General features: G+C 55.4%; 1 protein-coding gene and 1 long non-coding RNA gene across 2 annotated transcripts; one reads left to right on the top strand and one right to left on the bottom strand.

Annotated features, from left to right (window-relative positions):
* Positions 1 to 1,935: 1,935 nt before the first annotated feature.
* Positions 1,936 to 24,348, bottom strand: KCNK3 (potassium two pore domain channel subfamily K member 3). The gene is made up of 2 exons (XM_085057218.1): positions 23,935 to 24,348; positions 1,936 to 3,467 (listed from the first exon to the last, which is right to left on the bottom strand). Exons 1-2 carry the CDS (start codon positions 24,215 to 24,217, stop codon positions 2,608 to 2,610), a joined length of 1,143 nt encoding a protein of 380 aa, XP_084913344.1. The 5' UTR covers positions 24,218 to 24,348; the 3' UTR covers positions 1,936 to 2,607.
* LOC146440526 (uncharacterized) lies at positions 14,660 to 15,392 on the top strand. Its single transcript, XR_014851187.1, has 3 exons — positions 14,660 to 14,698; positions 14,739 to 14,839; positions 15,002 to 15,392. It is a non-coding gene; the product is annotated as an uncharacterized LOC146440526 (long non-coding RNA).
* Positions 24,349 to 27,998: the final 3,650 nt, after the last annotated feature.

Below are 27,998 nucleotides of genomic sequence, written 5' to 3'. Positions count from 1 at the left end.
GATGGATGAACGAATCCATGGATGGATGGATGATGGATGGATGGATCTATGGATGGATGGATGAACGAATCCATGGATGGATGGAGGGATGGATGGATGGATGATGGATGGATGGATCTATGGATGGATGGATGAACGAATCCATGGATGGATGGATGATGGATGGATGGAGGGATGGATCTATGGATCCATGGATGGATGGGAGAGCTGGGAATGTCCAGCTGGAGAAGGGAAGGATCCATGGAAAACTCAGAGCTCCTTCCCAATCCCAAAGGGGCTCCAGGAGAGGGATGAGGGCCTGCAGGGACAGAACAAGGGACAATCCCATTCCAGCCCCTCCCACTATCCCAGGCTGCTCCAAGCCCCATCCAGCCTGGCCTTGGTCCTTGAATCCCTTGTCCCGGAGGATCCCAAATCCCTGGATGAGCTGGAGGTTATGCCAAGATCCCACAGGATCCTAATCCTAATCCCTGAGGGAAGAACTGGAAGTGATCCTGAGATCCCAGAGGATTGGGATCCTCCTTTCACAGATCCTGAGGGAAGAATCCAAGATCCCAGAGGAATGAGGCCTTCCTTTCCCAGATCCCGATGGAAGGACTGGGGGCGATGCTGAGATCCCAAAGGGTCAGGGCTTTCCATCCCCAGATCCTGAGGGAAGAATCCAAAATCCCAAAGGATCAGGACCTTCCATTCCCAGATCCCAAAGGAAGAATCCAAGATCCCAGAGGATCAGGACATTCTTTTCCCAATTCCAGCAGGAAGAGCTGGAGGTGATGCTGAGATCCCAAAAGATTGGGATCCTCCTCCCCCAGATTCCAAGGGAAGAATCCAAGATCCCAAAGGATTGGGACTTTCCTGTCCCAGATCCCAAAGGATTGAGATCTTCTTTTCCCAGATCCCAAAGGATTGAGATCCTCCTCCCCCAGATCCCGAGGGAAGAATCCAAGATCCCAAAGGATTTTCCCCCTCCTTCCCCAATCCCATCCCCTCCTCCCTCCCCGTCTCCCGAGGGAAGATCTGAGGCATTCCCAAACTTCCAACGATCCTTTATTTCCCTCTCCCAGGAACGAAGCCCCGCGGGACACATCGGCTTTGGCATGAGATCCAGGGAACCTTTCCTGGTGGGAATCAGGAGCCCTCGGATGAGGGAGATGCAGAAATTCCTCCCGGAGTCATTCCCAGCTTTCCCCAGCCTCCTTTCCCATGGATTTTTCCAGAATTCCGTGGATTGTGCCGTTTGTAATAAATACCCTCTGGAATATCACACTTGTACGGCTCAAGGGTCAGAAATCCGTGGATTTTCCCCTCTGGAAAAAGGGACAGAACATCCCCAAAGTCCCTCCTGTCACCCCCAGGGTGCTGGGAGGGGAAAATCCCGGCTGGAAAGGCTGGGAATGGGAAAGGAGGGAAGTTCTGCTTCCCTGTTGGGGTGTTGGGGACAGAGGTGACCCCCGGGGTGAGGGTGGAGAGGGGTGTGGAGGAAAAGGATGGAAAAGTGTTGGAATATCCTGAATTTCCCCCAAATTCCTCCCTGGGTGGGGGGAAGATTCCGTCCCTGGAGCCTTGGAGAGGATGGAAATGGAGATCCCAGAGGAAAATATCCTGGATTGTCCCCAAAATCCCTTCCTGGGGAAACAATTCCATCCCTGGAGCCTCAGTGAGGATGGAAATGGAGATCCCAGAGGAAAATATCCTGGATTGTCCCCAAAATTCCTCCCCAGAGGGAACAATTCCATCCTCACAGTCTTGGTGAAGATGGAAATGGGGATTCCAGGTGAAAATTTTCCCAAATCCCTCCCCAGGGGTAACAATTCCATCCCTGGAGCCTCAGTGAGGATGGAAATGGAGATCCCAGAGGAAAATATCCTGGACTGGCCCCAAAATCCCTCCCCAGGGGTAAAAATTCCATCCCTGGAGCCTTGGGGAGGATGGGGATGAGAATCTCAGGGGGAAATATCCCAGATTGTTCCCAGAATTCCATTCCCAGGGGGAACAATTCCATCCCTGGAGCCTCGGTGAGGATGAAGATGGTGATCCCAGGGGAAAATTTCCCAAAAAATACCTCCCTGAGGGGAACAATTCCACCCCTGGAGTCTTGGTGAGGATGGAAATGGGAATCTCAGGGAATAATAATCCGGATTATCCCCAAAATACCTCCCTGGGGTGACAATTCCCAGCTCCCCGGCAGGGATGGACACGGAAATCAATCCCATGGGATCAACCTTCCTCCCACGGACGATTCCCGCTAAATCCCGAGGGTTCAGCACCCCCAAATCCCGGGAAAGGCTGAGTTCAGAGCAGCCTACGTGACTCCCGGCTGCTTTTCCCGGCCGGCTGATGCGGAAAAGCTCCGGCTAAGCCCCTCTTAGCCTGATTTCCGCGGCCGCGGCGTCCATCCCACGGAATTCCCGAGGATCCGGAGCACGGAGAGGGCAGCAGCACTGGGAAGGTGTCCCTCAATCCGGCCGGATTCCGAGGCCATCCCGAGTTTCACATTTTCGAGGAGTGGTTTTTTGTGTGAAATTAAAAAAAAAAAAGAAAGAAAAGGAAAAAGAGAAAAAAAATCGGAGAGGTTGAAATTCCAATCCAAAGGCTGCGGGACGAGGCCTACACGGAGCAGCGGCGCTTGGCGAATCCCGGGAACGCCGCCAGGCTCTGCAGCCCGGTGGACACGGAGCTGATGGCCGAGCGGCGGGAGCGGCAGAAGCAGCGGTGCTCCGGCGTCCCCGCGCAGCGCGCCGGCGGCTCGGCGGCCGCGTCCGAGGCTGAGGACAAATCCCTGGGAATGATGACGGGGATGGAGTACTGCAGCTTCTCGCGGCTCTTGAACCACAGGCACGAGCACACCGACTGGAAGTGCAGCACCTCGGCGTACACGTTCCGCAGGCCGCTCTCCGCCGGCGCCACCGCGGTGACGTCGGGGACGGCGGGCACGGCGCCGGGCCGGGCGTTCCGCGCCAGCAGCGCTCTCTGCTCCGCGTCCCTGCGCTCGTCCTCGGCGTTCATGGTCATGAAGCGCAGCACCACCAGGTTGAGGAAGGCGCCGATGACCGTCAGCCCCGCCAGGATGTAGACGAAGCTGAAGGCGACGTACTGCGGCTGGGTCTGCAGCGCCCGGTCCTTCTGCAGCGCCACGTAGTCGCCGAAGCCGATGGTGGTCAGCGTGATGAAGCAGTAGTAGTAGGCCTGGAAGAAGCTCCAGTTCTCGTAGTGCGAGAAGGCGGCGGCGCCCACGCACAGCGTGCCCACGCAGGACACGAAGCCGATGGCCACCATGTTGGCCATGGACACCTCGGGCCGCCGCAGCCCCAGGCGGCGCTTGAGGCGCCGCAGCCCCGAGCGCACCCAGGTGTTGATGCGCTCGCCCAGGCTCTGGAACATCACCAGCGTCAGCGGGATGCCCAGCAGCGCGTACAGCATGCAGAACACCTTGCCGCCGTCCGTGCTGGGCGCCGCGTGGCCGTAGCCTGGGGAGAGAGAGAGGAGAGGGGGATCAGAGCCGGGATTCCGGCGGGAATCGGGAATGTGGGATGGAACTGCAGGAGGGGTGGGATCCTGGAATGGTTTGGTGGGAATATGGGAGTTTAAAGATCATTCAGTTCCACCCCCCAGCTGACCGTGCTGGGCGCCGCGTGGCCATAGCCTGGGAAGAGAGAGTTGGGATTGGCTCCAGGATCCTGGCGGGAATTGGGAATGTGGGATGGAACCGCGGGAGGGGTGGGATCCCGGAATGGTTTTGTTAGAATGGTTTGGTTAGAACATGAGAGCTTAAAGATTGTTCAGTTCCAACCCCGACACCTTCCTGCCGTCATGCCAAGTGCTCTGTGCCTGTAGCCTGCAGGGAGAGTGGGATTGGCTCCATGATCCCAGTGGGAATTGGGAGCGGGGAATGTGGGTTGGAACCACGGGAGGGGTGGAATCCTGGAATGATTTGGTGGCAATATGGGAGCTTTAAGATCATTCAGTTCCAACCACAACACTTTGCCACCATCCGTGCATGTAGCCTGCAGAGAGAGAGGGATGGGATTGGTTCCATGACCCCAGTGGGAATTGGGAATTAGGAATAGGGAATGTGGGTTGGAACCATGGGAGGGATGGGATCCTGGAATGGTTTGGTGGCAATATGGGAGCTTAAAGATCACTCAGTTCCAACCCCAACACCTTGCCGCTGTCCATGCTGGGTGCCACGTGGCCGTAGCCTGTGGGGAGAGGGAGAGAGTTGGGATTGGCTCCAGGATCCTGGCGGGAATTGGGAATGTGCGATGGAACCGCGGGAGGAGTGGGATCCCGGAATGGTTTGGTGGGAATATGGGAGCTTAAAGATCGTTCAGTCCCAATCACAACACTTTGTCACTGTCCGTGCTTGGCACTGGGAGAGAGAGAGATGGAAATTGGCACCGGGATCCCAGCAGGAATTGGGAATTGGGAATGTGGGTTGGAACCACGGGAGGGGTAGAATCCCAGAAGGGTTTGGTGGGAATATGGGAGCTGAAAGATCGTTCAGTTCCAACCCTGACACCTTCCTGCCATCCATGCCAGGTGCTCTGTGCCTGTAGCCTGCAGGGAGAGTGGGATTGGCTCCATGATCCCAGCGGGAATTGGGAATGGGGAATGTGGATTGGAACCATAGGAGGGGTGAGATCCTGGAAAGGTAACATGGGAGTTTAAGGATCGTTCTGTTCCAGCCCCAACACCTTCCTGCCATCCATGCCAGGCGCTGTGTGCCCAAAGCCTGGGAAAAGAGAGAGTGGGATCAGAGCTGGAATCCCGGCAGGAATTTGGGAATGTGGGTTGGGACCGCGGGAGGGGTGGGATCCCGGAATGGTTTGGTGGGAACGTGGCAGTTTGAAAATTGTTCAGTCCCAACCCCAACACCTTCCTGCCATCCATGTCTGTAGGCTGGAGAGAGAGATGGGATTGGCTCCGTGATCCCAGTGGCAATTGGGAATGGGAAACCCTGACTGGAACCGCGGGAAGGGTGGAATCCCGGAATGGTTTGGTGGGAAAGGACCCCAAATCCCATCCTGTTCCAACCACAGCACCTCCCATTATCCCAGGATACTCCAACCTTTCCTCGGACATTCCAGGGATCCAGGGGCGGCCACAGCTTCCCTGGGAATTCCGTGGGGATGTTTGGATGAACCCTTGGGTGGTGACACCTTCCCCACCCCCGGCGCTGGGAATTGGAGATCCAGCTCCCCAAAATCCCCATCCCAGAGCTGCCAGAGGTGGGGAAATCCGGGATTTTGGAGTCCTCCAGGGCTGAGAGCTCTGTTTGTTCCCTGTCCCTGTCCTGTCCCTGTCCCGCTGCCCCAGTTCCGCCACCCAGGGCTCCAATCCTCGCCCAGCCCCGGCACAGCTGTGTTCCCATAATCCCCGCCGTGCCGACGGGATTTATCCCGCGCCGTGCCGCGATCAGCCCTGCATGGATCCCGGGCTGGCAGGCCTCGGGGCGGGGCTGACACCAACCGGCTGCTCCCCTTTTCCTTTCCTTTCCTTTCCTTTCCTTTCCTTTCCTTTCCTTTCCTTTCCTTTCCTTTCCTTTCCTTTCCTTTCCTTTCCTTTCCTTTCCTTTCCCCTTTCCTTTCCCCTTTCCTTTCCTTTCCTTTCCTTTCCTTTCCTTTCCTTTCCTTTCCTTTCCTTTCCTTTCCTTTCCTTTCCTTTCCTTCTTTCCTTTCCTTTCCTTTCCTTTCCTTTCCTTTCCTTTCCTTTCCTTTCCTTTCCTTTCCTTTCCTTTCCTTTCCTTTCCTTTCCTTTCCTTTTTCCAGCTTTTTCTCCTTCCCCTCTGCCTTTCTTTCTCATTTTCCCTTTTCCTCCTTTTCCTTTCCTGTTCCTTTTCCTTTTCCTCCTTTCCCTTTATCTTTCCCTTTCCTTTATATTTTTTATTTCCCTTTCTCTTTTTTCCTTCTCTTCCTTTCTTTCCTTCCTCCCTTGATCCCGATCCCGTGTCCCCCTCACTGTCACCCTCAGGGGACAGGGACTCAACAGGAAAACCGGGATTACGGGATCTCCTCCAGGGAGAGAGGAGCTGCCGGGGGAAGTGGGATGGGATCGATGGAGAGGGAATCCATGGGGAGGGAGAAACCTGGGAAACAGCTGGGAAACAGCTGGGAAATAACTGGGAAACAGCTGGGAAATAGCTGGGAAGTAGCTGGGAAACACCTGGGAAAGATGTGGGAAACAGCTGGGAAACAGCTGGGAAATATGTGGGAAACAGCTGGGAAATAGCTGGGAAGTAGCTGGGAAATAGCTGGGAAACAGCTGGGAAATAGCTGGGAAACAGCTGGGAAATATGTGGGAAACAACTGGGAAATAGCTGGGAAATAGCTGGGAAACAGCTGGGAAACACCTGGGAAACAGCTGGGAAATAGCTGGGAAACAGCTGGGAAATAGCTGGGAAACAGCTGGGAAACAGCTGAGAGCATCCCCTGAGCATCACCTGAGAATCCCCTGAGAGCATCAAAGAAAAACATCACCTGAGCATCACCAGGAAACATCCCCAAAGCACCACCTGAGAAACACCTGACCGTCACCAGAAAACATCCCCTGAGAGCATCACCTGAAAATCACCTGAGCATCACCAAAAAAATCACCTGAACAACACCTGAGCATCACCAAAAAAATCACCTGAGCATCACCTGAACAACACCTGAGCATCCCTTGAACATCAACACAGAGCAACACCTGAGAGCATCACTAGGGAGCATCACCTGAGAGCATCACCCTGTTCCCAATGTCCCTTTCTCTGTCCCCAGTGTCCTTTCCCAGTTCCTTGTGCCCCTTTCCCTGTTCCCAGTGTCCCTTTCCCTGTCCATTGTGTCCCTTTCCCTGTTCCCAGTGTCCCTTCCCCATTCCCATTCCCCTTTTCCCTGTCCCCAGTGTCCCTTCCCCTGTTCCCAATGTCCCTTTCCCTGTCCCCAGTGTCCCTTTCCCCATTCCTAGTGTCCCTTTCCCTGTCCCTCGTGTCCCTTCCCCATTCCCAGTGTCCCTTTCTCTGTCCCCAGTGTCCTTTCCCTGTCCATTGTGCCCCTTTCCCCATTCCCAGTGTCCCTGCCCCCGTTCCCAATGTCCCTTTCCCTGTCCATTGTGTCCCTTTCCCTGTTCCCAGTGTCCCCTCCCCATTCCCATTGTCCCTTTCTCTGTCCACAGTGTCCTTTTCCCTGTCCATTGTGTCCCTTTCCCCATTCCTAGTGTCCCTTTCCCTGTCCCTCGTGTCCCTTCCCCATTCCCAGTGTCCCTTCCCCCGTTCCCAATGTCCCTTTCCCTGTCCCCAGCGTTCCTTTCCCCATTCCCAGTGTCCCTTTCCCCATTCCCAATGTCCCTTCCCCTGTTCCCAGTGTCCTTTTCCCTGTCCATTGTGTCCCTTTCCCCATTCCCAGTGTCCCTTCCCCTGTTCCCAGTGTCCCTTCCCCTGTTCCCAGTGTCCCTTTCCCGTTCCCATTCCCCTTTTCCCTGTCCCCAGTGTCCCTTTCCCCATTCCCAGTGTCCCTTTCCCCATTCCCAGTGTCCCTTCCCCTGTTCCCAGTGTTCCTTCCCCTGTCTCTCGTGTCCCTTTCTCTGTCCCGTGTCCCTTTCTCCATTCCCAGTGTCCCTTCCCCTGTTCCCAGTGTCCCTTTCCCCATTCCCAGTGTCCCTTTCCCTGTCCCCAGTGTCCCTTCCCCGTCCCTCCTGCTCACTCCACAGTCACACCCCGATCCCTCACCCCTCCTTTCCCCATCCCAACACCCCAAATCTCCCCATTCCCGATTTTCCAGCTGCTCGGGATGGATTTTGGGGTGAAACCTCCAGGCTTGTCCTTCCCAAAACCCTCCCTGAGCATCCTCCTGCCTTTCCCTGCCTTTCCCTGCCTTTTTCCCAGCCTTTTCCCTGCCTTTTTCCTGCCTTTCCCTGCCCTTTTCCTGCCTTTTTTCCCTGCCTTTTCCCTGCCTTTTCCTGCCTTTTCCTCCCTTTCCTTGCCTTTCCCTCCCTTTCCCTGCCTTTTTCCCAGCCTTTTCCCTGCCTTTTTCCTGCCTTTCCCTGCCCTTTTCCTGCCTTTTTTCCCTGCCTTTTCCCTGCCTTTTCCTGCCTTTTCCTGCCTTTTCCCTGCCTTTTCCCTGCCTTTTCCTGCCTTTTCCCAGCCTTTTCCCTGCCTTTTTCCTGCCTTTCCCTGCCCTTTTCCTGCCTTTTTTCCCTGCCTTTTCCTGCCTTTTCCTGCCTTTTCCTCCCTTTCCTTGCCTTTCCCTCCCTTTCCCTGCCTTTTCCCTGCCTTTCCCCTGCCCTTTTTCCCTGCCCTTTTCCCTGCCTTTTTCCCCTCCCTTTTTCCCCTGCCTTCCTGCCCTCTCCATCCCCTCCATCCCTCCGCAGCCTCCCGGCGCTATTTTTAGCGCTCTTTCCCGAGGGAAGGGAGTTCAGAGCTCTCCAAGCGTCCGTCAATCCCCCGATCTCCCCCCGTTCCCGGCTTTAGCAGGAGCTGCCTGAGCTCCGGCACGTCTGAGGCTGGGGGGAAGGCCGGGAATGGCAGAGCGGGATAGCGGGAACAGGGAAAATCCCGGGAAAACACCGGGAAAATCCCGGGAAAATCCCGGGAAAATCCCGGGAAAACAGCGCGGGCGGTGACCCCCAAATCCCCCCGGGACCAGCGGAACTGTGCTGGAGAGGAGAAATCAATCCAGCCTGGAATTCCGCTGGGAACAACCCTGAAATCCCTGATTTGGGATCTCCTTTCCCACCTCCCGGCCCTAATCCTTCCCAGTTCCCAGGGGTGTCCCGGGAGCCGAGGGGCGGCGGGGCCGGGAAGCTCCGGGAAGTTCCGGGAAGCTCCGGGAAGCTCCGGGAAGCTCCGGGACGCTCCGGGAAGTTCCGGGAAGCTCCGGGATGCTCCGGGAAGCTCCGGGAAGCTCCGGGAAGTTCCGGGAAGCTCCGGGATGCTCCGGGAAGCTCCGGGAAGTTCCGGGACGCTCCGGGACGCTCCGGGAAGCTCCGGGAGCAGGGATCGCGTCCCCGGGCGGCGGGGATGACACGTCCCGCAGGAACGCGGCCGATCCCTTTTCCCTTTTTAGGGCCGGAGGAGCGGCGCTGGCCGCAGCAGGTGCAGGGCTGGCGCTGCGCCCCGAGCCAGTCCCGGGATTAGCGGGACAGCGGCGGGAATAGGGAATGGGGAATGGGGCAGGGAATAGGGCAGGGAATGGGGAGATGGGAATGGGGCTGGAGGGTGGGAGCGCTGAAAGGGGGAGTGCGGGGAATGGGGAAGGGGATTCAGGGAATGGGGCAGGGGATGCAGGGAATCAGGGAATGGGGCAGAAGATCAGGGAATGGGGCAGGGAATGGGGCAGGGGATGCAGGGAATTGGAATGGGGCAGGAAATCAGGGAATGAGGCAGGGGAATCTGGGAATCAGGGAATAGGGCAGGGAATTCCGGGAATAGGGCAGGGATTCTGGGAATGGGGAAGGGAATGGGGCAGGGGATCAGGGAATGGGGAAGGGAATGGGGTAGGGAAGGGGGAAGTGGATCAGGGAATGAGGGAATGGGGAAGGGATTCAGGGAATGGGGCAGGGGATCAGGGAATCAGGGAACAGGGCAGGGAATGGGGCAAGAAATCAGGGAGTGGGGCAGGGAATGGGGCAGGGATTCAGGGAATGGGGAAGGGGAAGGGGAAAGAGATTCAGGGAATGGGGCAGGGAATCAGGGGATGTGGCAGGCAGATGGAGGGAGCATCCTGGTGCCAGCCCTTCCCATAACCCACCGTTCCCAATAAGGATCATCGCCCCATTCACATTCCCAGTAAGGATCACTGTCCCATTGTTCCCAGCGCCCACCCCAGCTGTCCCCATCCCAGGGGAGGGGACACCGCTGTCCCCCGGGAGTGACTCCGCATTCCCGGGAAGAGCAACCAAGCAGGGAGAGGGCGGCTGGGAACTGTGGCAGGTGCCGGAATTCCAGCCTGTCCCGGAAAAAACATGGAGCTGGCACGGCCGGGGGGACAGCTGGGTCCTGCAGGGCCATCAAAATCCCGGGATGGGCTCAGGGCAGCCAGGGATCCATCCATCCATCCATCCATGGATCCATCCATGGATCCATCCATGGATCCATCCATCCATCCATCCATCCATCCATCCATCCATCCATCCATCCATCCCTATCCCAAAAATCCCCTCAGCCTCATCTCCCTCCTCTCCCATCTTCCCCCCGGAAAACTGGGATGTCATTCCATCCTGGAGCAATCCTGGAGCCCCCATGGGATTTCAGGGATTCCCAGGATTCCCCATTCCCGGTGGGATCAGGGGTTGGATGTGGGGCTGAACCCTGAGCTCCCCCCTTTTCCCCTAAATGTCCCTGTCATTCCCAAAGGGATTCGGACCCGCAGTGGGATCCCCCCCCGGATTTTTTGGGATGCGGGGGGTGCCTGATCCCATCCCCCCGCGCCTCCCGCGGCCGGGGGGGTCGGGATGGAGTCATGGAAAATCCCAGCGCCGGCCAAGCTCCCTGTTTGCGCCAAAACTGGCAATTTTTCCCGGGATCCTGGGGCTCCGCCAGGCCCCTTCCCGGCCCCCCTCTGCCGGGAAAAGGGGGCCCTGCGGCGGGAAGGGGGTGCTGGATCCGTGGATATACCGGGAATGGGGTCATGGATACCCTGGGAATGGGGTGCTGGATCCATGGAAACCCTGGGAATGGGGTCCTGGATACCCTGGGAATGGGGTGCTGGATCCATGGATGTCCCAGGAATGGGGTGCTGGATCCATGGACACCCTGGGAATGGGATCATGGATATCCCGGGAGTTAGGGTCCTGGATACCCTGGGAATGGGGTTCTGTTCCTATGGACACCCCAGGAATGGGGTCCTGGATCCATGGACACCCTGGGAATGAAGTTCTGGATATCCCAGGAATGGGGTCCTGGATCAAAGGATTCCCTGGGAATGGGGTCCTGGATATCCTGGATATCCCAGAAATGGGGTTCTGTTCCCATGGATACCCCAGGAATGGGGTTCTGGATACCCTAGGAACGGGGTTCTGTTCCCATGGATATCCCAGAAATGGGGGTCTGGATCCATGGATACCCCGGGAATGGGGTTCTTCACACCCTGGGAATGGAGTCCTAGATCCATGGATATCCCAGGAATTCGGGTCCAGGATACCCCAGGAATGGGGTCCTGGATATCCCAGGAATGAGGGTTCTATTCCCATGGATACCCTGGGATTGAGGTTCTGGATCCATGGATACCCTGGGAATGAGGGTTCTGGATCCATGGATATCCCAAGAATGGGATCATGCATCCATGGATACCCCAGGAATGGGGTTCTGGATCCATGGATATCCTGGGAATGGAGTTCTGGATACCCTGGGAATGGGGTTCTGTTCCTATGGACACCCCAGGAATGGGGTCCTGGATCCATGGGCACCTTGGGGATGCAGTTCTGGATACCCCAGGAATGGGGTCCTGGATCAAAGGATTCCCTGGGAATGGGGTCCTGTATACCCTGGATATCCCAGGAATGGGGTTCTGTTCCCATGGATACCCCGGGAATGGGGTTCTGGATACCCTAGGAATGGGGTTCTGTTCCCATGGATATCCCAGAAATGGGGTTCTGGATCCATGGGTATACTGGGAATGGGGTTCTGGATACCCTGGGAATGGGGTTCTTTTCCCATGGATACCCTGGAAATGAGGGTTCTGTTCCTATGGATACCCTGGGAATGGGGTTCTGGATCCTGGATATCCCAGGAATGGGGCCCTGGATCCATGGATATACTGGGAATGAGGGTCCTGGATCGATGGATACCTTGGGAATGGGGTTTGGGATCCATGGATATCCCAGGAATGGGGTTCTGGATACCCTGGGAATGGGGTTCTGTTCCTATGGACACCCTGGGAATGGGGTTCTGGATCCATGGATATCCCAGGAATGGGGTTCTGTTCCCATGGATATCCCAGGATTGGGGTCCTGGATCCATGGAAACCCCGGGAATGTGCTGGGAAACACAGATGGATGTTCCCGCTGTTTTGGGCTCCAGCTGGAATGAAACATTCCTGAAGGGTTTTAGGATGGATTTGAGTCCCAAAACGGCAGGGATGGGGTGTCCAGGTCTTTTTTGGGGAATAGGAATCCTGGAATTCCCTCCTGGAACATCCAGGGGGTCCTGAGAACCCACAGGGGGACAGAGACACAGCTCCGGGAAAATCCCAAATCCCAAAGGATGGCTGTGGGGGATATGGGATTGGGATGATGGGATGGGATATGGGATTGGTATGGGGATTGTGGGTTTGGGATATGGGATGGGGATATGGGAATGGGATTGGGATGGGATTATGGGATGGGGATTATGTGATATGGGTTTGGGATGGGGATATGTGATATGGGAATGGGATGGGATTATGGGATGGGTATTGGGATGGGGATATGGGATAGGGGTATGGGATGGGAATTGGGATGGGGGTTAAGGGATTGGTATGAGGACTATGGGATTGGGATTGGGATGGGGATATAGGATGGGGATTGAGATGGGGATTTGGGATATGGGATTGGGATGGGGATTATGGGATTGGGATATGGGATGGGAATTGGGATGGGACTATGGGATGGGGATTATGTGAGATGGGATTGGGATGGGATTATGGGATGGGTATTGGGATGGGGATATGGGAATGTGGGATATGGGTTTGGGATGGGGATATGGGATTGGGATGAGGATTATGGGAATGGGATATGGATGGGATATGGGATGGGGATATGGGATGGGGATGAGGATATGGGATATGGGAATGGGATGGAGGTTGGGATTATGCTATGGGGATATGGGATGGGGATTTTGGGATTGGGATGGGATGGGGATTGGGATGGGGATTAGGGATATGGCATTGGGATGGGGATTATGGGATTGGGATGGGGATATGGGATTGGGATATGGGAATGGGATTATGGGATGGGGATATGGGATGGGGATTGTGGGATTGGAATGGGGATATGGGATAAAGATATGGGATTGGGACAGGAATTATGGGATGGGGATACAGAATGGGGATATGGGATATGGGAATGGGATTGGGATGTGGCTGCAGGGCAGGAATTAGGGATGCAGGGCTGGATCAGATCCATTCCCTTCCCTATCCCAGAAATCCCATTCCCGACTCTCCCAGCCTCTCGGATCCACCCCGATCCAAGATCTTGGGAAAAACCAGGAAAAACTCCCAAATCTCCAGAAATCCAGGATGTTTTTCCTGTCCCCGAGTTCCCCCAAACTGTGGGATTCATTCCTTGCTCCAGCTGGGATTTACTGGGATTTTGGGAAGAATCCTCTGGGAAAGGCCAGGAGCGGGAAGTAACTGCTGGTGTCATTCCGGGATGGAAAAAATTTGGGAATTTACAGCCTGGGTGGGATAATCCCAATCCCAATCCCAATCCCAATCCCAATCCCAATCCCAATCCCAATCCCAATCCCAATCCCAATCCCTGCTGAATCCCGTGGGAAAATCCACCCGGATTGCCTCGGGATTTCCTTGGGAAGAGAATTCCCGGAAAAGGCGTTGGATCCCTAAATTGGGATTGGCATTCCGGAGGGAAGAGCTCCGATCCCAATGGGAATTGGGATCGTCATCCATTCCCTTCTGGGAAAATCCCGGGCTGAGGATCCGCAGGGAACATCTGGGAATTCCGGCGTGGTTTTCCCCCTTTCCCTATTAATCCCAACGGGAATTCCAATGGGAATTCTGGCGTGGTTTTCCCTTTTCCCTATTAATTCCAATGGGAATTCCAGCCATGGAATTCCAGAGTGGTTTTCCCCCTGGGGTGGGAATTATTTGGGATTTGGGGTGGAAATTTTTGGGATTTGGGGTGGAAATTTTTGGGATTTGGAGTGGGAATTGGGGTGGGAATTCTTTGGGATTTGGGGTGGGAATTTTGGGGATTTGGAGTGGGAATTGTTTGGGACTTGAGGTGGGAATTTGGGGTGGGAATTTGGGATTTGGGGTGGGAATTCTTTGGGATTTGGAGTGGGAATTTTTGGGGACTTGGGGTGGGAATTTGGGATTTGGGGTGGGAATTGTTTGGGATTTGGAGTGGGAATTCTTTCGGATTTGGAATGGGAATTCTTTGGGATTTGGAGTGGGAATTTTTGGGATTTGGAGTGGGAATTGTTTGGGACTTGGGGTGGGAATTTTTGGGGACTTGGGGTGGGAATTCTTCCCTCCTCTCCTTCAGGGTCTTTCCAACTCTTCCCATTCCAACCCTTCCATGGGAACAGAGGGGAAACCATGGGGACAGGAGGGACAAGGGGGTGACAACTGGGGACAGCAATGGGCAGAAGGGACAGGAGGCAATGAGGGGACAGGAGAGGGACAAGGGGGTGACAAATGGGGACAGCAATGGGCAGGGGGGCTTTGGGGACAGAGGAGATGGGAGGAATGAGGGGATGGAGGGGACAGGGGGTGACAAATGGGGACAGAGGGGACAGGAGTGATAGAAGGGACAGAAAGGGGACGGGGGGGACTAAGGGGACAGAACTGGACAGGAGGAGTCCGGGAGGTGACAAATGGGGACAGGAGGGGACAGAGGGGACTGTGGGGCAAGGGGGCACTGAGGGGACAAAACCGGAGAAGGGGTGACAGGGAGGGACAGGAGGGGTCCGGGAGGTGACAAATGGGGACAGAACTGAACAGGGGGTGACGGGGGGGGGACAGAGGGAGTACAGGAGGTGACAAGTGGGGACAGGAGGGTCCAGGGGGTGACAGAGAGGGACAGACCAGTCTGGGGGCTGGCAGGAGGTGACAAACGGGGTCAGGAGGGTCCGGAGGGTGGCAGGAGGTGACAAACGGGGTCCGGGGGGTGACAGGGGGGCAGGAGGTGACAAACAGGGACAGGAAGGGTCCGGGAGGTGACAAGTGGGGACAGAACCAGACAGGAGGTGACAAACAGGGACAGGAGGGTCCGGGGGGTGACAAACAGGGGACAGGAGAGTCCGGGGGGAGGCAGCAGGTGACAAACAGGGACAGGAGGGTCCGAGGGGTGACAAACGGGGACAGGAGAGTCCGGGGGGTGGCAGCAGGTGACAAACAGGGACAGGCCGGTCCCCGCGCTCCCCCCGTTCCCGTTCCCGTTCCCGTGCCAGGCCCCGGCGGTGACAGATGGTGACACGGCGGTGGCTTTGGCCACCTGCTCCCTGCGCGCCCGCCGCCGGGGGGATGGGAGGCTGTTGGGATTTGGGATCGGGATTTTTGGGATTGGGTTTTTTTGGGATTGGGTTTTTTTGGGATTGGGTTTTTTTGGGATTGGGGTTTTTTTGGGATTGGGGTTTTTTGGGATTGGGGTTGTTTTGGGATTTTTTTTTTTTTTTGATCATGTGTTTTGGGATGGGGGTTTTTGGGATCAGTTTTTTTTGGGATCTTTTTTTGGGGGGGATCGGGTTTTGGGATCGGGGTTTTTTTGGGATCAGGTTTTTTTTGAGATTGGGTTTTTTGGGGTCGGGATTTTGGGGATCAGGTTTTTTTTGGATTTTTTCTTTTTGATCAGGTGTTTTTTTGGGATTGGGGTTTTTGGGATCAGGGTTTTTTTGGGATCGGAGTGGTTTTTTTTGGATCGGACTTTTTGGGGGGGTCGGCTTTTTTGGGATAGTTGGGGGTTTTTTGGGATCTGATTTTTTTTTGGATTGGGTTTTTAGGGATCAGGTTTTTTTTGGGATCGGGTTTGTTGGGATTAAGGTTTTTGGGATCGGTTTTTTTTTGGATTTTGGGATCAAGTTGGCTTTTTTTTTCGAGACTGGCTTTTTTGGGATCCGGTGGGTTTTTTTTGAGTTTGGGTTTTCTGGGATCAGGGGTTTTTTAGGATCGGGATTTTCGGGAGCGATCCAGAGCCAGCCCAGCCCGCCCCGGCTCGGGATCGCGACAGAGGCGACAAGGGACACGCGCGGGTGGCACTGCCACCCCCCGGGGGACATCCCGGCCCCTGGAGTCGCCCGGGAGCTGCGGGAAAGCTCTGGAATTCTGGATTTTTTCATGGATAAAGGGGAAAAAAAAACCCCAAACGGATCCGAACTTTTCCCGGATTTTCCTCCTCCCATCCCAAAATCTGCTTCCCAATCCCGGCGCGGCTCTTCCCAGTCCCACCGGGAGCTGAATTCCCGGAAAAAAAACCCTTTTATCCCCTCTGGAAAATCCGATTTCACGGGAATAATGGGATTTCCTCCCCTTTTCCCTGGCAGACCTGGATCGGGATGGTTTTCCTTCTCATTCCAGCCTCATCCCAGTTTTCCAAACGATGGGATTTTGGGATGGCCGAGTGCCTCATCCCCCCTCAGCCCTGGGAATCCCGGGAAAAACATTCCCTGGATCCAGGGAAAGCCCGGAATGCTGGGAATCCTCATCCCGATCCCAAAGTGACTCCTAAACTCCCAAAAAAAGGATTTTTTAAAGGTTTGGAGTGCCGGGAAGGAGGAATTTTTGGGATTCCAGCATTCCCGGGATCCCGGGAGAGGTTCCTTGGGATGGATCCCATGGGATTTGTGTCCCTCGGCGGAATTCCAGGATCCCTCTGGGATTTGAGATTCCCAGCACCCCCCGACCGACCCAATGAGCGGCTTGGCGGCAATTCCAGAGCTTTTCGGGATAATTAATAAACGCCGGGATAACGGGAATGAGAAACACCGGGATAACGGGAATGAGAAACACCAGGATAACGGGAATGACAAATACTGGGATAACGGGAATGACTGACAAACCGGGATAAGGGGACTGACTGACAAACCGGGATAATGGGGAAATATCCACCGGGATAATGGGAATGACAAATACTGGGATAACGGGAATGACTGACAAACCGGGATAATGGGGATAATTAATAAACACCGGGATAATGGGAATGAGAAACACCGGGATAAGGGGACTGACTGACAAACCGGGATAACGGGAATGACTGACAAACCGGGATAACGGGAATGACTGACAAACTGGGATAATGGGGAAATAACCACCGGGATAGTGGGAATGACAAATACTGGGATAACGGGAATGACTGACAAACTGGGATAATGGGAATGACTGACAAACCGGGATAATGGAGATAATTAATAACCACCGGGATAGTGGGAATGACAAATACTGGGATAACGGGAATGACTGAAAAACCGGGATAATGGGAATGACTGACAAACCGGGATAAGGGGAATGACTGACAAACCGGGATAATGGGGATAATTAATAACCACCGGGATAATGGGAATGGCAAATACTGGGATAACGGGAATGACTGACAAACCGGGATAATGGGAATGACTGACAAACCGGGATAATGGGGATAATTAATAAACACCGGGATAATGGGAATGAGAAACACCAGGATAACGGGAATGACAAATACTGGGATAACGGGAATGACTGACAAACCGGGATAATGGGGAAATATCCACCGGGATAGTGGGAATGACAAATACTGGGATAACGGGAATGACTGACAAACCGGGATAACGGGAATGACTGACAAACTGGGATAATGGGGAAATAACCACCGGGATAGTGGGAATGACTGACAAACTGGGATAACGGGAATGACTGACAAACCGGGATAATGGGAATGACTGACAAACCGGGATAATGGGGATAATTAATAAACACCGGGATAATGGGAATGAGAAACACCGGGATAAGGGGAATGACTGACAAACCGGGATAATGGGAATGACTGACAAACTGGGATAACGGGAATGACTGACAAACCGGGATAAAGGGAATGACTGACAAACCGGGATAATGGGGAAATAACCACCGGGATAGTGGGAATGACAAATACTGGGATAACGGGAATGACTGACAAACCGGGATAATGGGGATAATTAATAAACACCGGGATAACGGGAATGGCAAATACTGGGATAACGGGAATGACTGACAAACCGGGATAATGGGGATAAAGAACACCGGGATAACGGGAATGACTGACAAACCGGGATAATGGGGATAATTAATAAACACCGGGATAATGGGAATGAGAAACACCGGGATAACGGGAATGACTGACAAACCGGGATAACGGGAATGACTGACAAACCGGGATAATGGGAATGAGAAACACCGGGATAACGGGAATGAGAAACACCAGGATAACGGTAATGACTGACAAACCGGGATAATGGGAATGACTGACAAACTGGGATAACGGGAATGACTGACAAACTGGGATAATGGGGAAATAACCACCGGGATAGTGGGAATGACAAATACTGGGATAACGGGAATGACTGACAAACCGGGATAATGGGAATGACTGACAAACCGGGATAATGGGGATAATTAATAAACACCGGGATAATGGGAATGAGAAACACCGGGATAACGGGAATGACTGACAAACCGGGATAATGGGAATGACTGACAAACCGGGATAATGGGGAAATAACCACCGGGATAGTGGGAATGACAAATACTGGGATAACGGGAATGACTGAAAAACCGGGATAATGGGAATGACTGACAAACCAGGATAATGGGAATGACTGACAAACCGGGATAATGGGGATAATTAATAAACACCGGGATAACGGGAATGACAAATACTGGGATAACAGGAATGACTGACAAACCGGGATAATGGGGATAATTAATAACCACTGGGATAGTGGGAATGACAAATACTGGGATAACGGGAATGACTGACAAACCGGGATAATGGGGATAATTAATAAACACCGGGATAACGGGAATGGCAAATACTGGGATAACAGGAATGACTGACAAACCGGGATAATGGGGATAAAGAACACCGGGATAATGGGAATGACTGACAAACCGGGATAAAGGGAATGAGATAATGGGAATAATAAACACTGGGATAATGGGAATAGAGAACACCGGGATAAAGGGCCTGGGAGTGACAGACACCGGGAATAATGAACACCCTGACACCGGGATAGTGGGAATAATAAACACCGGGAATAATGGGAATAGCTAACACCGGGAATAACTAACACCGGGAATAATGAACACCCTGACACCGGGATAGTGGGAATAATGAACACTGGGATAACAGTCCTGGGAATAACAAACACCGGGATAAAATCCCCGGGAATAATGAACACCCTGATATCGGGATAGTGGGAATAACAAACACCGGGAATAATGAACACCAGGATAATGGGAACGTCAAACACCGGGAATAATGGGAATAACTAACACAGGGAATAACAAACACTGGGATAAAAACCCTGGGAATAATGAACACTGGGAATAATAAACACCCTGAACCCGGGATAGTGGGAATAACAAACACTGGGAATAATGAACACCCTGACGCTGGGGTAGTGGGAATAATAAACACCGGGAATAATGGGAATAACTAACATCAGGAATAACAAACACCAGGAATAACAAACACTGGGAATAACAAACACCCTGACACCAGGATAATGGGAATAATGAACACCCTGACACCGGGATAGCGGGAATAATGAACACCGAGATAATGGGAATAACACCCTGACACCGGGATAATGGGAATGAGAAACACCAGGATAACAGAAATAATAAACTCCGGGATAAAGGGCCTGGGAACAACAAACCCCGGGAATAATGAACACCCTGACACCGGGATAGTGGGAATAACAAACTCTGGGATAACAGCCCTGGGAATAACAAACACCGGGAATACCAAACACCGGGAATAATGAACACCCTGACACCGGGATAATGGGAATAACTAACACCAGGAATAACTAACACCCGGATAAAAATCCTGGGAATAATGAAGACCCTGACACCGGGATAATGGGAATAATAACCTCCGGGATAAAAGGCCTGGGAACAACAAACACCAGGAATAATAAACACCGGGAATAACAAACACCCTGACACCGGGATAGCAGGAATAATGAACACTGGGATAATGGGAATAACAAACACCCTGACACCGGGATAATGGGAATGAGAAACACCAGGATAATGGGAATAATAAACTCCGGGATAAAGGGCCTGGGAACAACAAACCCCGGGAATAATGAACACCCTGACACCGGGATAGTGGGAATAACTAACGGGTTGGTTTGGGTTGGGGGTTGGGTTTCCGGGATAAAAGGCCTGGGAACAACAAACACCAGGAATAACAAACACCGGGAATAACAAACACCCTGACACCTGGATAGCAGGAATAATGAACACTGGGATAATGGGAATAACAAACACCGGGAATAATGAACACCCTGACACCAGGAATAATGAACACCCTGACACTGGGATAATGGGAATAACTAACACCAGGAATAACTAACACCCGGATAAAAATCCTGGGAATAATGAAGACCCTGACACCGGGATAATGGGAATAATAAACTCTGGGATAAAAGGCCCGGGAACAACAAACACCGGGAATAACAAACACCCTGACACCGGGATAATGGGAATAATGAACACTGGGATAATGGGAATAACAAACACCCTGACACCGGGATAATGGGAATAGTGAACACCGGGATAAAGGGCCTGGGAACAACAAACCCCGGGAATAATGAACACCCTGACACTGGGATAGTGGGAATAATAAACACCAGGAATAATGGGAATAACTAACACCGGGATAACGGCTCTGAGAATAACAAACACCGGGAATAACAAACACTGAGAATAATGAACACCCTGACAGCGGGATAATGGGAATAACGAACACCGGGATAACGGCTCTGGGAATAACAAACACCGGGAATAACAAACACTGAGAATAATGAACACCCTGACAGCGGGATAATGGGAATAACGAACACCGGGATAACGGCTCTGGGAATAACGAACACCCCAACTCCGGTGTTTCAGCTCCGGGAATTGTTTTGCATCCCAACCTCGTGATTCAGGGCCTGGGAAAGGCACAGGAATTCCCAAACTTGGGAATCAGCCAACACCCCAACACCGGGAAGAAACACACCCTGATATCCCTGCGGGAATTCCGGGAACAGTCGGACACCCCCGGCGGCTGTACCCCAAAACCAGGGATCACGAGATCCCGATCCGGGGAATCCAGAGGAACCCCAAAAGCTGTGGGACAGGCGGGACACCCCAAAATCCAGGGACACCCCAAAATCCAGGTGACACCCCAAACTCCAGGTGACACCCCAAATCCGGGTGACACCCCAAAATCCAGGGACACCCCAAACTCCAGGTGACACCCCAAATCCGGGTGACATCCCAAATCCGGGTGACACCCCAAACTCCAGGTGACACCCCAAATCCGGGTGACATCCCAAATCCGGGTGACACCCCAAAATCCAGGGACACCCCAAACTCCAGGTGACACCCCAAACTCCAGGTGACATCCCAAATCCGGGTGACACCCCAAACTCCAGGTGACACCCCAAATCCGGGTGACACCCCAAATCCGGGTGACATCCCAAATCCGGGTGACACCCCAAAATCCAGGGACACCCCAAACTCCAGGTGACACCCCAAACTCCAGGTGACATCCCAAATCCGGGTGACACCCCAAACTCCAGGTGACACCCCAAATCCGGGTGACACCCCAAATCCGGGTGACATCCCAAATCCGGGTGACACCCCAAAATCCAGGGACACCCCAAACTCCAGGGACACCCCAAACTCCAGGTGACACCCCAAATCCGGGCGACACCCCAAATCCGGGTGACATCCCAAATCCGGGTGACACCCCAAAACCCGGGTGACATCCCAAATCCGGGTGACACCCCGAAATTCGGGTCACACCCCAAATCTGGGTGACACCCCGAAATCCGGAGGACAGCCGGTGTCACAGCCAGTGTCCCCCGCCCAGCCCATTCCTCCCTCCGGCCATGGCAATGGTGGCCACGGCCAGCTGCTGTCCCTGTCAGGCCACCCAGTGTCCCCCGATGTCCCTAAGATGTCCCCACGATGTCACCCCACCCTCCAGGCCCTGCCGGATCGTGGGGGTTGGGGGGCAGTTGGGGACTGGGGGACGCTGGGTGACACCAAAGCCACCCCTGGAGGGGAGCCGCAGGCCAGAGGGGTGACAGAGGGGTGACAGGGTGGGTGACAGAGAGTGGACAGGCGGATGACACTGTGGGTGACAGGGAGGTGACAGGGGGGTGACAGTGGAGGTGATGAAGGGGTGACTGTGAGTGACAGGGGGGTGACACTGTGGGTGACGGGGGGGGACAGAGGGGTGACAATATGGGTGACGGGGGGGACAGTGTGGGTGATGAAGGGGTGACAATGTGAGTGACAGAGGGGTGACAGAGGGGTGACAATGTGGGGGATGGGGGGGACACTGTGGGTGACAGGGAGGTGACAGAGGGGTGACAGTGAGGGTGATGAAGGGGTGACTGTGAGTGACAGAGGGGTGACACTGTGGGTGACAGAGGGGGGACAGAAGGGGGGCACTATGGATGACAGGGCTGACAGGGGGGTGACACTGTTGGTGACAGAGGGGTAACAGTGTGGGTGATGAAGGGGTGACAGTGTGGGTGACAGGGAGGGGACACTGTGGGTTACAGGGGGTGACAGAGGGGGGACACTGTGGGTGACAGGGAGGGGACACTGTGGGTGACAGGGGGTGACAGTGTGGGTGACACAGGGGTGACAGTGTGGGTGACAGAGGGGTGACAGGGGGGTAACAAGACATCGGGACCCTATAGGGACACATCCCTGTCCCCTCCCCTGGGGGTCCCACAGGGGGGTCCGGGGGACTCCCGGCGACAGCAGAGCCACCGGCGGGAGGTGACAGCTCTGTCCCTGCGGGATCGGGTGACATCAGGCGGCTCCGAGTCCCGGGGGGGACGGGCGGGGATTGCCCGGCGGGAGAGGCAGGGAAGTTCTGGAACAGCGGGAAATGGGATTTGGGGGATCCTGGGGGGATTTGGGGATCCTGGGGGATTTGGGGATCCTGGGGGATTTGGGGGATCCTGGGGGGATTTGGAGATCCTGGGGGGATTTGGGGATCCTGGGAGATTCGGGGATCCTGGGGGGATTTGAGGATCCTGGGGGGATTTGGGGGATCCTGGGGGGATTTGGGGATCCTGGGAGATTCGGGGATCCTGGGGGATTTGGGGATCCTGGGGGGATTTGGGGGATCCACCTCGATCCCAAGGGATGGGATAAAGGGGGTTCGGACAGGGAGATCGCCCCAGTTTCACCGGGATGGGATTTGGGGGATCCGGGCAGGGCGATCGCCCCAATTCCACCGGGATGGGCGGCGGGAGGGCGCGGGGATGTTTTCCCGGTGCCGGAGGAGCGGAGCCGGGGGGATGGCAGAGATCGCACCGGGATTTGGGGACAGGCGATCCGGGCAGGCGTTTCCCTGTGACAGAGGAGTGGGGCAGAAGGACACCCCGATCCCACCGGGATTTGGGGACAGGGGAGTTTCCCGGTACCGGAGGAGTGGGGCAGAGGGACACTCCGGTCCCACCGGGATGGGGACAGGGGGTCTCGGCGGGTGTTTCCCGGTACCAGAGAAGCTTCTCCCGCACAGAGCGATCTCCCCGATCCCCCCGGGATTTGGCACAGGGGGTCCCGGCGGGTGTTTCCTCGTACCGGAGAAGCTTCTCCTGGGCAGAAGGATCACCCCAATCCCCCCGGGATGGGGACAGGGGGTCCCGGCTGTTCCCCGGGTGTTTTCCGAGCCTCTCCCGGGCAGAAGGATCTCCCCGATCCCACCAGGATTGGGCACAGGGGGTCCCGGCCGCTCCCCGGGTGTTTTCTGAGCCTCTCCAGGGCGGAAGGATCACCCCAATCCCTCCGGGATGGGGACAGGGGGTCCCGGCCGCTCCCCGGGTGTTCTCCGAGCCTCTCCCGGGCACAGCGATCTCCCCGATCCCCCCGGGACAGGCGAGGAAGCTCCGAGTGGCGAAAGCACCGAACCCCGACTCTCCCCCGGGGCCAGGCGGGGCTTCCCTGTCCCTTCCCAAGCGGATCCCCCAAATCCCACCGGGCAGCACACTCGGGTGACAAACACCCCAAAACCGGGCGGGGCGGGGCGGGGCGGGGCGGGAGCTGCCGGTACCTATGGTGGTGATGACGGTGATGGCGAAGTAGAAGGAGCCGGCGAATTTCCACTGCACGCCGGCCTTGTGCGGCTTGAGCTTGAGCACGACCCGCTCGAGCTCGCGGTAGCTCTCGGCGCTCAGGTTGTACTTGCTGCGGAACTCCTGGCTCTTGGCCTCCAGCCGCCGCTTCTCCGCCGTCTCCGCCTCGGACTCGAGCGCGTCGAACACGGCGGCGCCCACCAGCAGGTAGGTGAAGGTGCACACGATCAGCGCCAGCGTGCGCACGTTCTGCCGCTTCATGGTGCGCCGGCGGCGGCTGCGGGAGGCGGCGGGGCCGCCCGGGGCATGGCGGCAGCGCCCGGCGAGCTGAGCGGGAGGGAGGGCGGCGGGAGGCGGCCGGGGGAGGCTGCGGCGGCGGCGGAGGTGGTGGAGGGAGAGGGAGGAGGAGGAGGAGGGAGGGAGGGAGGGAGGGAGGGGGAGGGGAGGGGGCGGAGCTGTCCTTCAGCACCAGCGCCACACCCGCGGGGGTCGCGCGGGGTTGTGTCCCCAGCGGGAGCGGAGAGCGAGTCGCCAAAGTGCCCCGGAGTGGCGACACCTTCGGGAACGGAACCTGAGCCCCGAAATCCCGGGAGCTGTGATCCCACCGGGAACGGAACCCAAACCCCAAAGTCCCGGGATCCCACTGGGAAAGGAACTCGCACCCGACCCCAGAGCTGTGTCCCCACCGGCACCCCAAACCCCAACCTCACCTGAACCCGCGTTCCCATTGGGAAAAGTTCCTGCGCCCCAAATTACAATCCTGACCGGAGCTGAGTCCCCACTGGTGACACCCCAAACCACACTCGGACCTGTCTGACCCTGAACCTGCACCCCACTGCAGCCATCCCATCCCATCCCGTCCCATCCCATCCCATCCCATCCCATCCCATCCCATCCCACTATCCCATTATCCCATCCCATCATCCCATCCCACTATCCCATTATCCCATCCCACATCCCAGCCCTGTCCAGCCTTTCCTCGGACATTCCCAGGGATCCAGGGGCAGCCACAGCTTCCCTGGGAATTCCAGCCCAGCCAGCAATTCCTTCCCAACATCCCAGCCCAAGCTCCCCTTTCCCACTGGGAAGCCATTCCCTGTCTCCTGTCCATCCATCCCCTTTCCCAAATCCCTCTCCAGCTCTCCTGGAGCTCCTGGAAAGCTCTGGAAAAGGCTCCGAGCATTCCCTGGATCCTTCCCTTCTCCAGCTGAGCATTCCCAGCTCTCCCAGCCCTCCGTGGTCTCTTCCAGCCTCTCTCCAGCAGCTCCACACCCTCTGGATTTCGGGATTCCGGATCTGGCACGGCTCTGTGTTGAGGTCCCACCTGGGAGGGGCAGAATTCCCGCTTTTCCTGCTCCCAAAATGTGGGATCAGCCCGGATCCGCGTGGCTCCCCAGGATTGCAGGCACCATCTGGAGCCGGGAATGTTTTCAGGACCGGGGAAAAAAAACCAACCGGGATGGGTTTTGTCAGCTGCTGTCACCCGAAACGAGGGACAATTGTCCCTCACACGTGTCCTGGCAGCTCCAACCGGCCCTGACGCGTGGCATTCCCATTCCCGGGGAATTCCAGCGTGTCCCTCTGGGAATTCCAACCTCTCTCCGGAGCTCCTCCCATCGCTGGGGGACAAAGGGACACCAATGCTGTCCCAAAGGGCCTGGAAGAGCTCCAGGGAGTGGGAATGATGGGATGGGATGGATATTCCGTGGGCACACTGAGTTAAATCCCGTAGGATTTTCCCAGGGATTCTTCCCCAATTCCAGGAGGAGCCACAATGTGTCCCCCAGGGTGTCATTGTCCCTTTTCCTGGGGATATTTCTGAGTTGTGTGGATGCAGAGGGGTAGGGGAACAACCGGAAAATCAAAAAAAGTTGGATTCCAGGTTTGGGAAGATCCCTGCAGGGAGGACTGTGGGTGTCACTGGTGTCACTGGGATGGGGACAGGGCTGGGGGTCACTGGGTGTCACTGGTGTCACTGGGATCACTGGATGGGGACAGGCCTGGGTGTCACTGGGTGTCACTGGGACCACTGGATGGGGACAGGGCTGGGTGTCACTGGGATCACTGGTATCACTGGGATCACTGGATGGGGACAGGGCTGGGTGTCACTGGTGTCACTGGGATCACTGGATGGGGACAGGGCTGGGTGTCACTGGGACCACTGGATGGGGACAGGCCTGGGTGTCACTGGGTGTCACTGGGATCACTGGGATCACTGGATGGGGACAGGCCTGGGTGTCACTGGGTGTCACTGGGACCACTGGATGGGGACAGGGCTGGGTGTCACTGGGTGTCACTGGGATCACTGGATGGGGACAGGGCTGGGTGTCACTGGTGTCACTGGGATGGGGACAGGCCTGGGTGTCACTGGGATGGGGACAAGGGGAGTTGAGGATTATGGGGTACTGTGTTAATGGGGTACTGTGTTAATGGGGTGCTGTGTTAATGGGGTGCTGTGATTTATGGGGTGCTGTGGTTATGGGGTGCTCTGTTAATGGGGTGCTGTGGTTATGGGGTGCTCAGTTTATGGGGTACTTTGTTTATGGGATGCTGTGATTTATGGGGTGCTGGGTTAATGGGCTGCTGTGATTTATGGGGTGCTGTGATTTGTGGGGTGCTGTGGTTTATGGGGTGCTGAGTTATGGGGTGTTGTGGTTTATGGGGTGCTGTGGGTTATGGGGTGCTGTGATTTATGGGGTGCGAGGTTTATGGGGTGCTCTGTTAATGGGGTGCTGTGGTTATGGGGTACAGTGTTAATGGGGTACTGTGTTAATGGGGTGCTGTGATTTATGGGGTGCTCAGTTTATGGGGTACTTTGTTTATGGGATGCTGTGATTTATGGGGTGCTGGGTTAATGAGGTGCTGTGATTTATGGGATTCTGTGATTTATGGGGTGCTGGGTTAATGAGATGCTGTGATTTATGGGGTGCTGTGGTTTATGGGGTGCTGTGGTTTATGGGGTGCTGGGTTATGGGGTGCTGTGGTTTATGGGATGCTGTGTTTGTGGGGTGCTGTGATTTATGGGGTGCTCCGTTAATGGGGTGCTGTGGTTATGGGGTACAGTGTTAATGGGGTACTGTGTTAATGGGGTACTGTGTTAATGGGGTGCTGTGGGTTATGGGATGCTGGGTTAATGAGATGCTGTGGTTTATGGGGTGCTGTGATTTGTGGGGTGCTGTGATTTGTAGGGTGCTGGGTTTATGGGGTGCTGTGGTTATGGGGTGCTGTGGTTATGGGGTGCTGAGTTAATGAGGTGCTGTGATTTATGGGGTGCTGTGGGTCATGGGGTGCTGGGTTAATGGGGTGCTGGGTTAATGGGGTGCTCAGTTTATGGAGTACTTTGTTTATGGGATGCTGTGATTTATGGGGTGCTGTGATTTATGGGGTGCTGGGTTAATGGGGTGCTGTGATTTATGGGGTGCTGTGATTTATGGGGTGCTGGGTTAATGGGGTGCTGCGTCTGGTGGGTGCTGCAGCTCATGGGGTGCTGTGCATCAGGGATGGTTCGGGATGTGTCAGAATGGTTGGGATGAGATTCCGGGGATGCGTTGGGATGGTTGGGATGTGATTCCCGGGATGTATCAAAACAGTAGGGATGAGTTTCCCGTGCTGCTGTGGCCGTCAGGCTGTTCCCGTTTTCCCACCTCTATCCCGAGCCAATCTGCCGGATCCAACACAAGCTGTCACAGCAGCTGCTGCATCCCCGGGAAGCGGGAAAAGGCACAGGAACTTCTCCTCGTGGGAAGAATCCTGCGGATATTCGTTCCCAAAACCGCTGCTCCCTGCTGGGGTGACCCCAGGGGATCCCAAATTCCCGGGTCCCAAAACTCCGCTCCTGCTCTGGGAATTCTTTGGGGGTGGGAGAGCCGTCAGCCCCAGACTGGGAACACTGGGAACAGCAGATCCCATCCCAGCAGTGGGAACAGGGATTCCTGCCCCCCCAGCCCCAGACTGGGAACACTGGGAGCACTGGGAACACTGGGAACACTGTTACCATCTTCTCCATCCCATCCCTTCTCCCAGTCCTAGTTTCCATCTCCTC

This window comes from Lichenostomus cassidix, chromosome 3 (genome assembly GCF_008360975.1).
Source record: "Lichenostomus cassidix isolate B80296 chromosome 3, HeHo_3.0, whole genome shotgun sequence".
NCBI lineage: Eukaryota > Metazoa > Chordata > Aves > Passeriformes > Meliphagidae > Lichenostomus > Lichenostomus cassidix.
The sequence above is the reverse complement of the archived record's forward strand: the minus strand, read 5'-3'. Positions and strand labels throughout refer to the sequence as shown.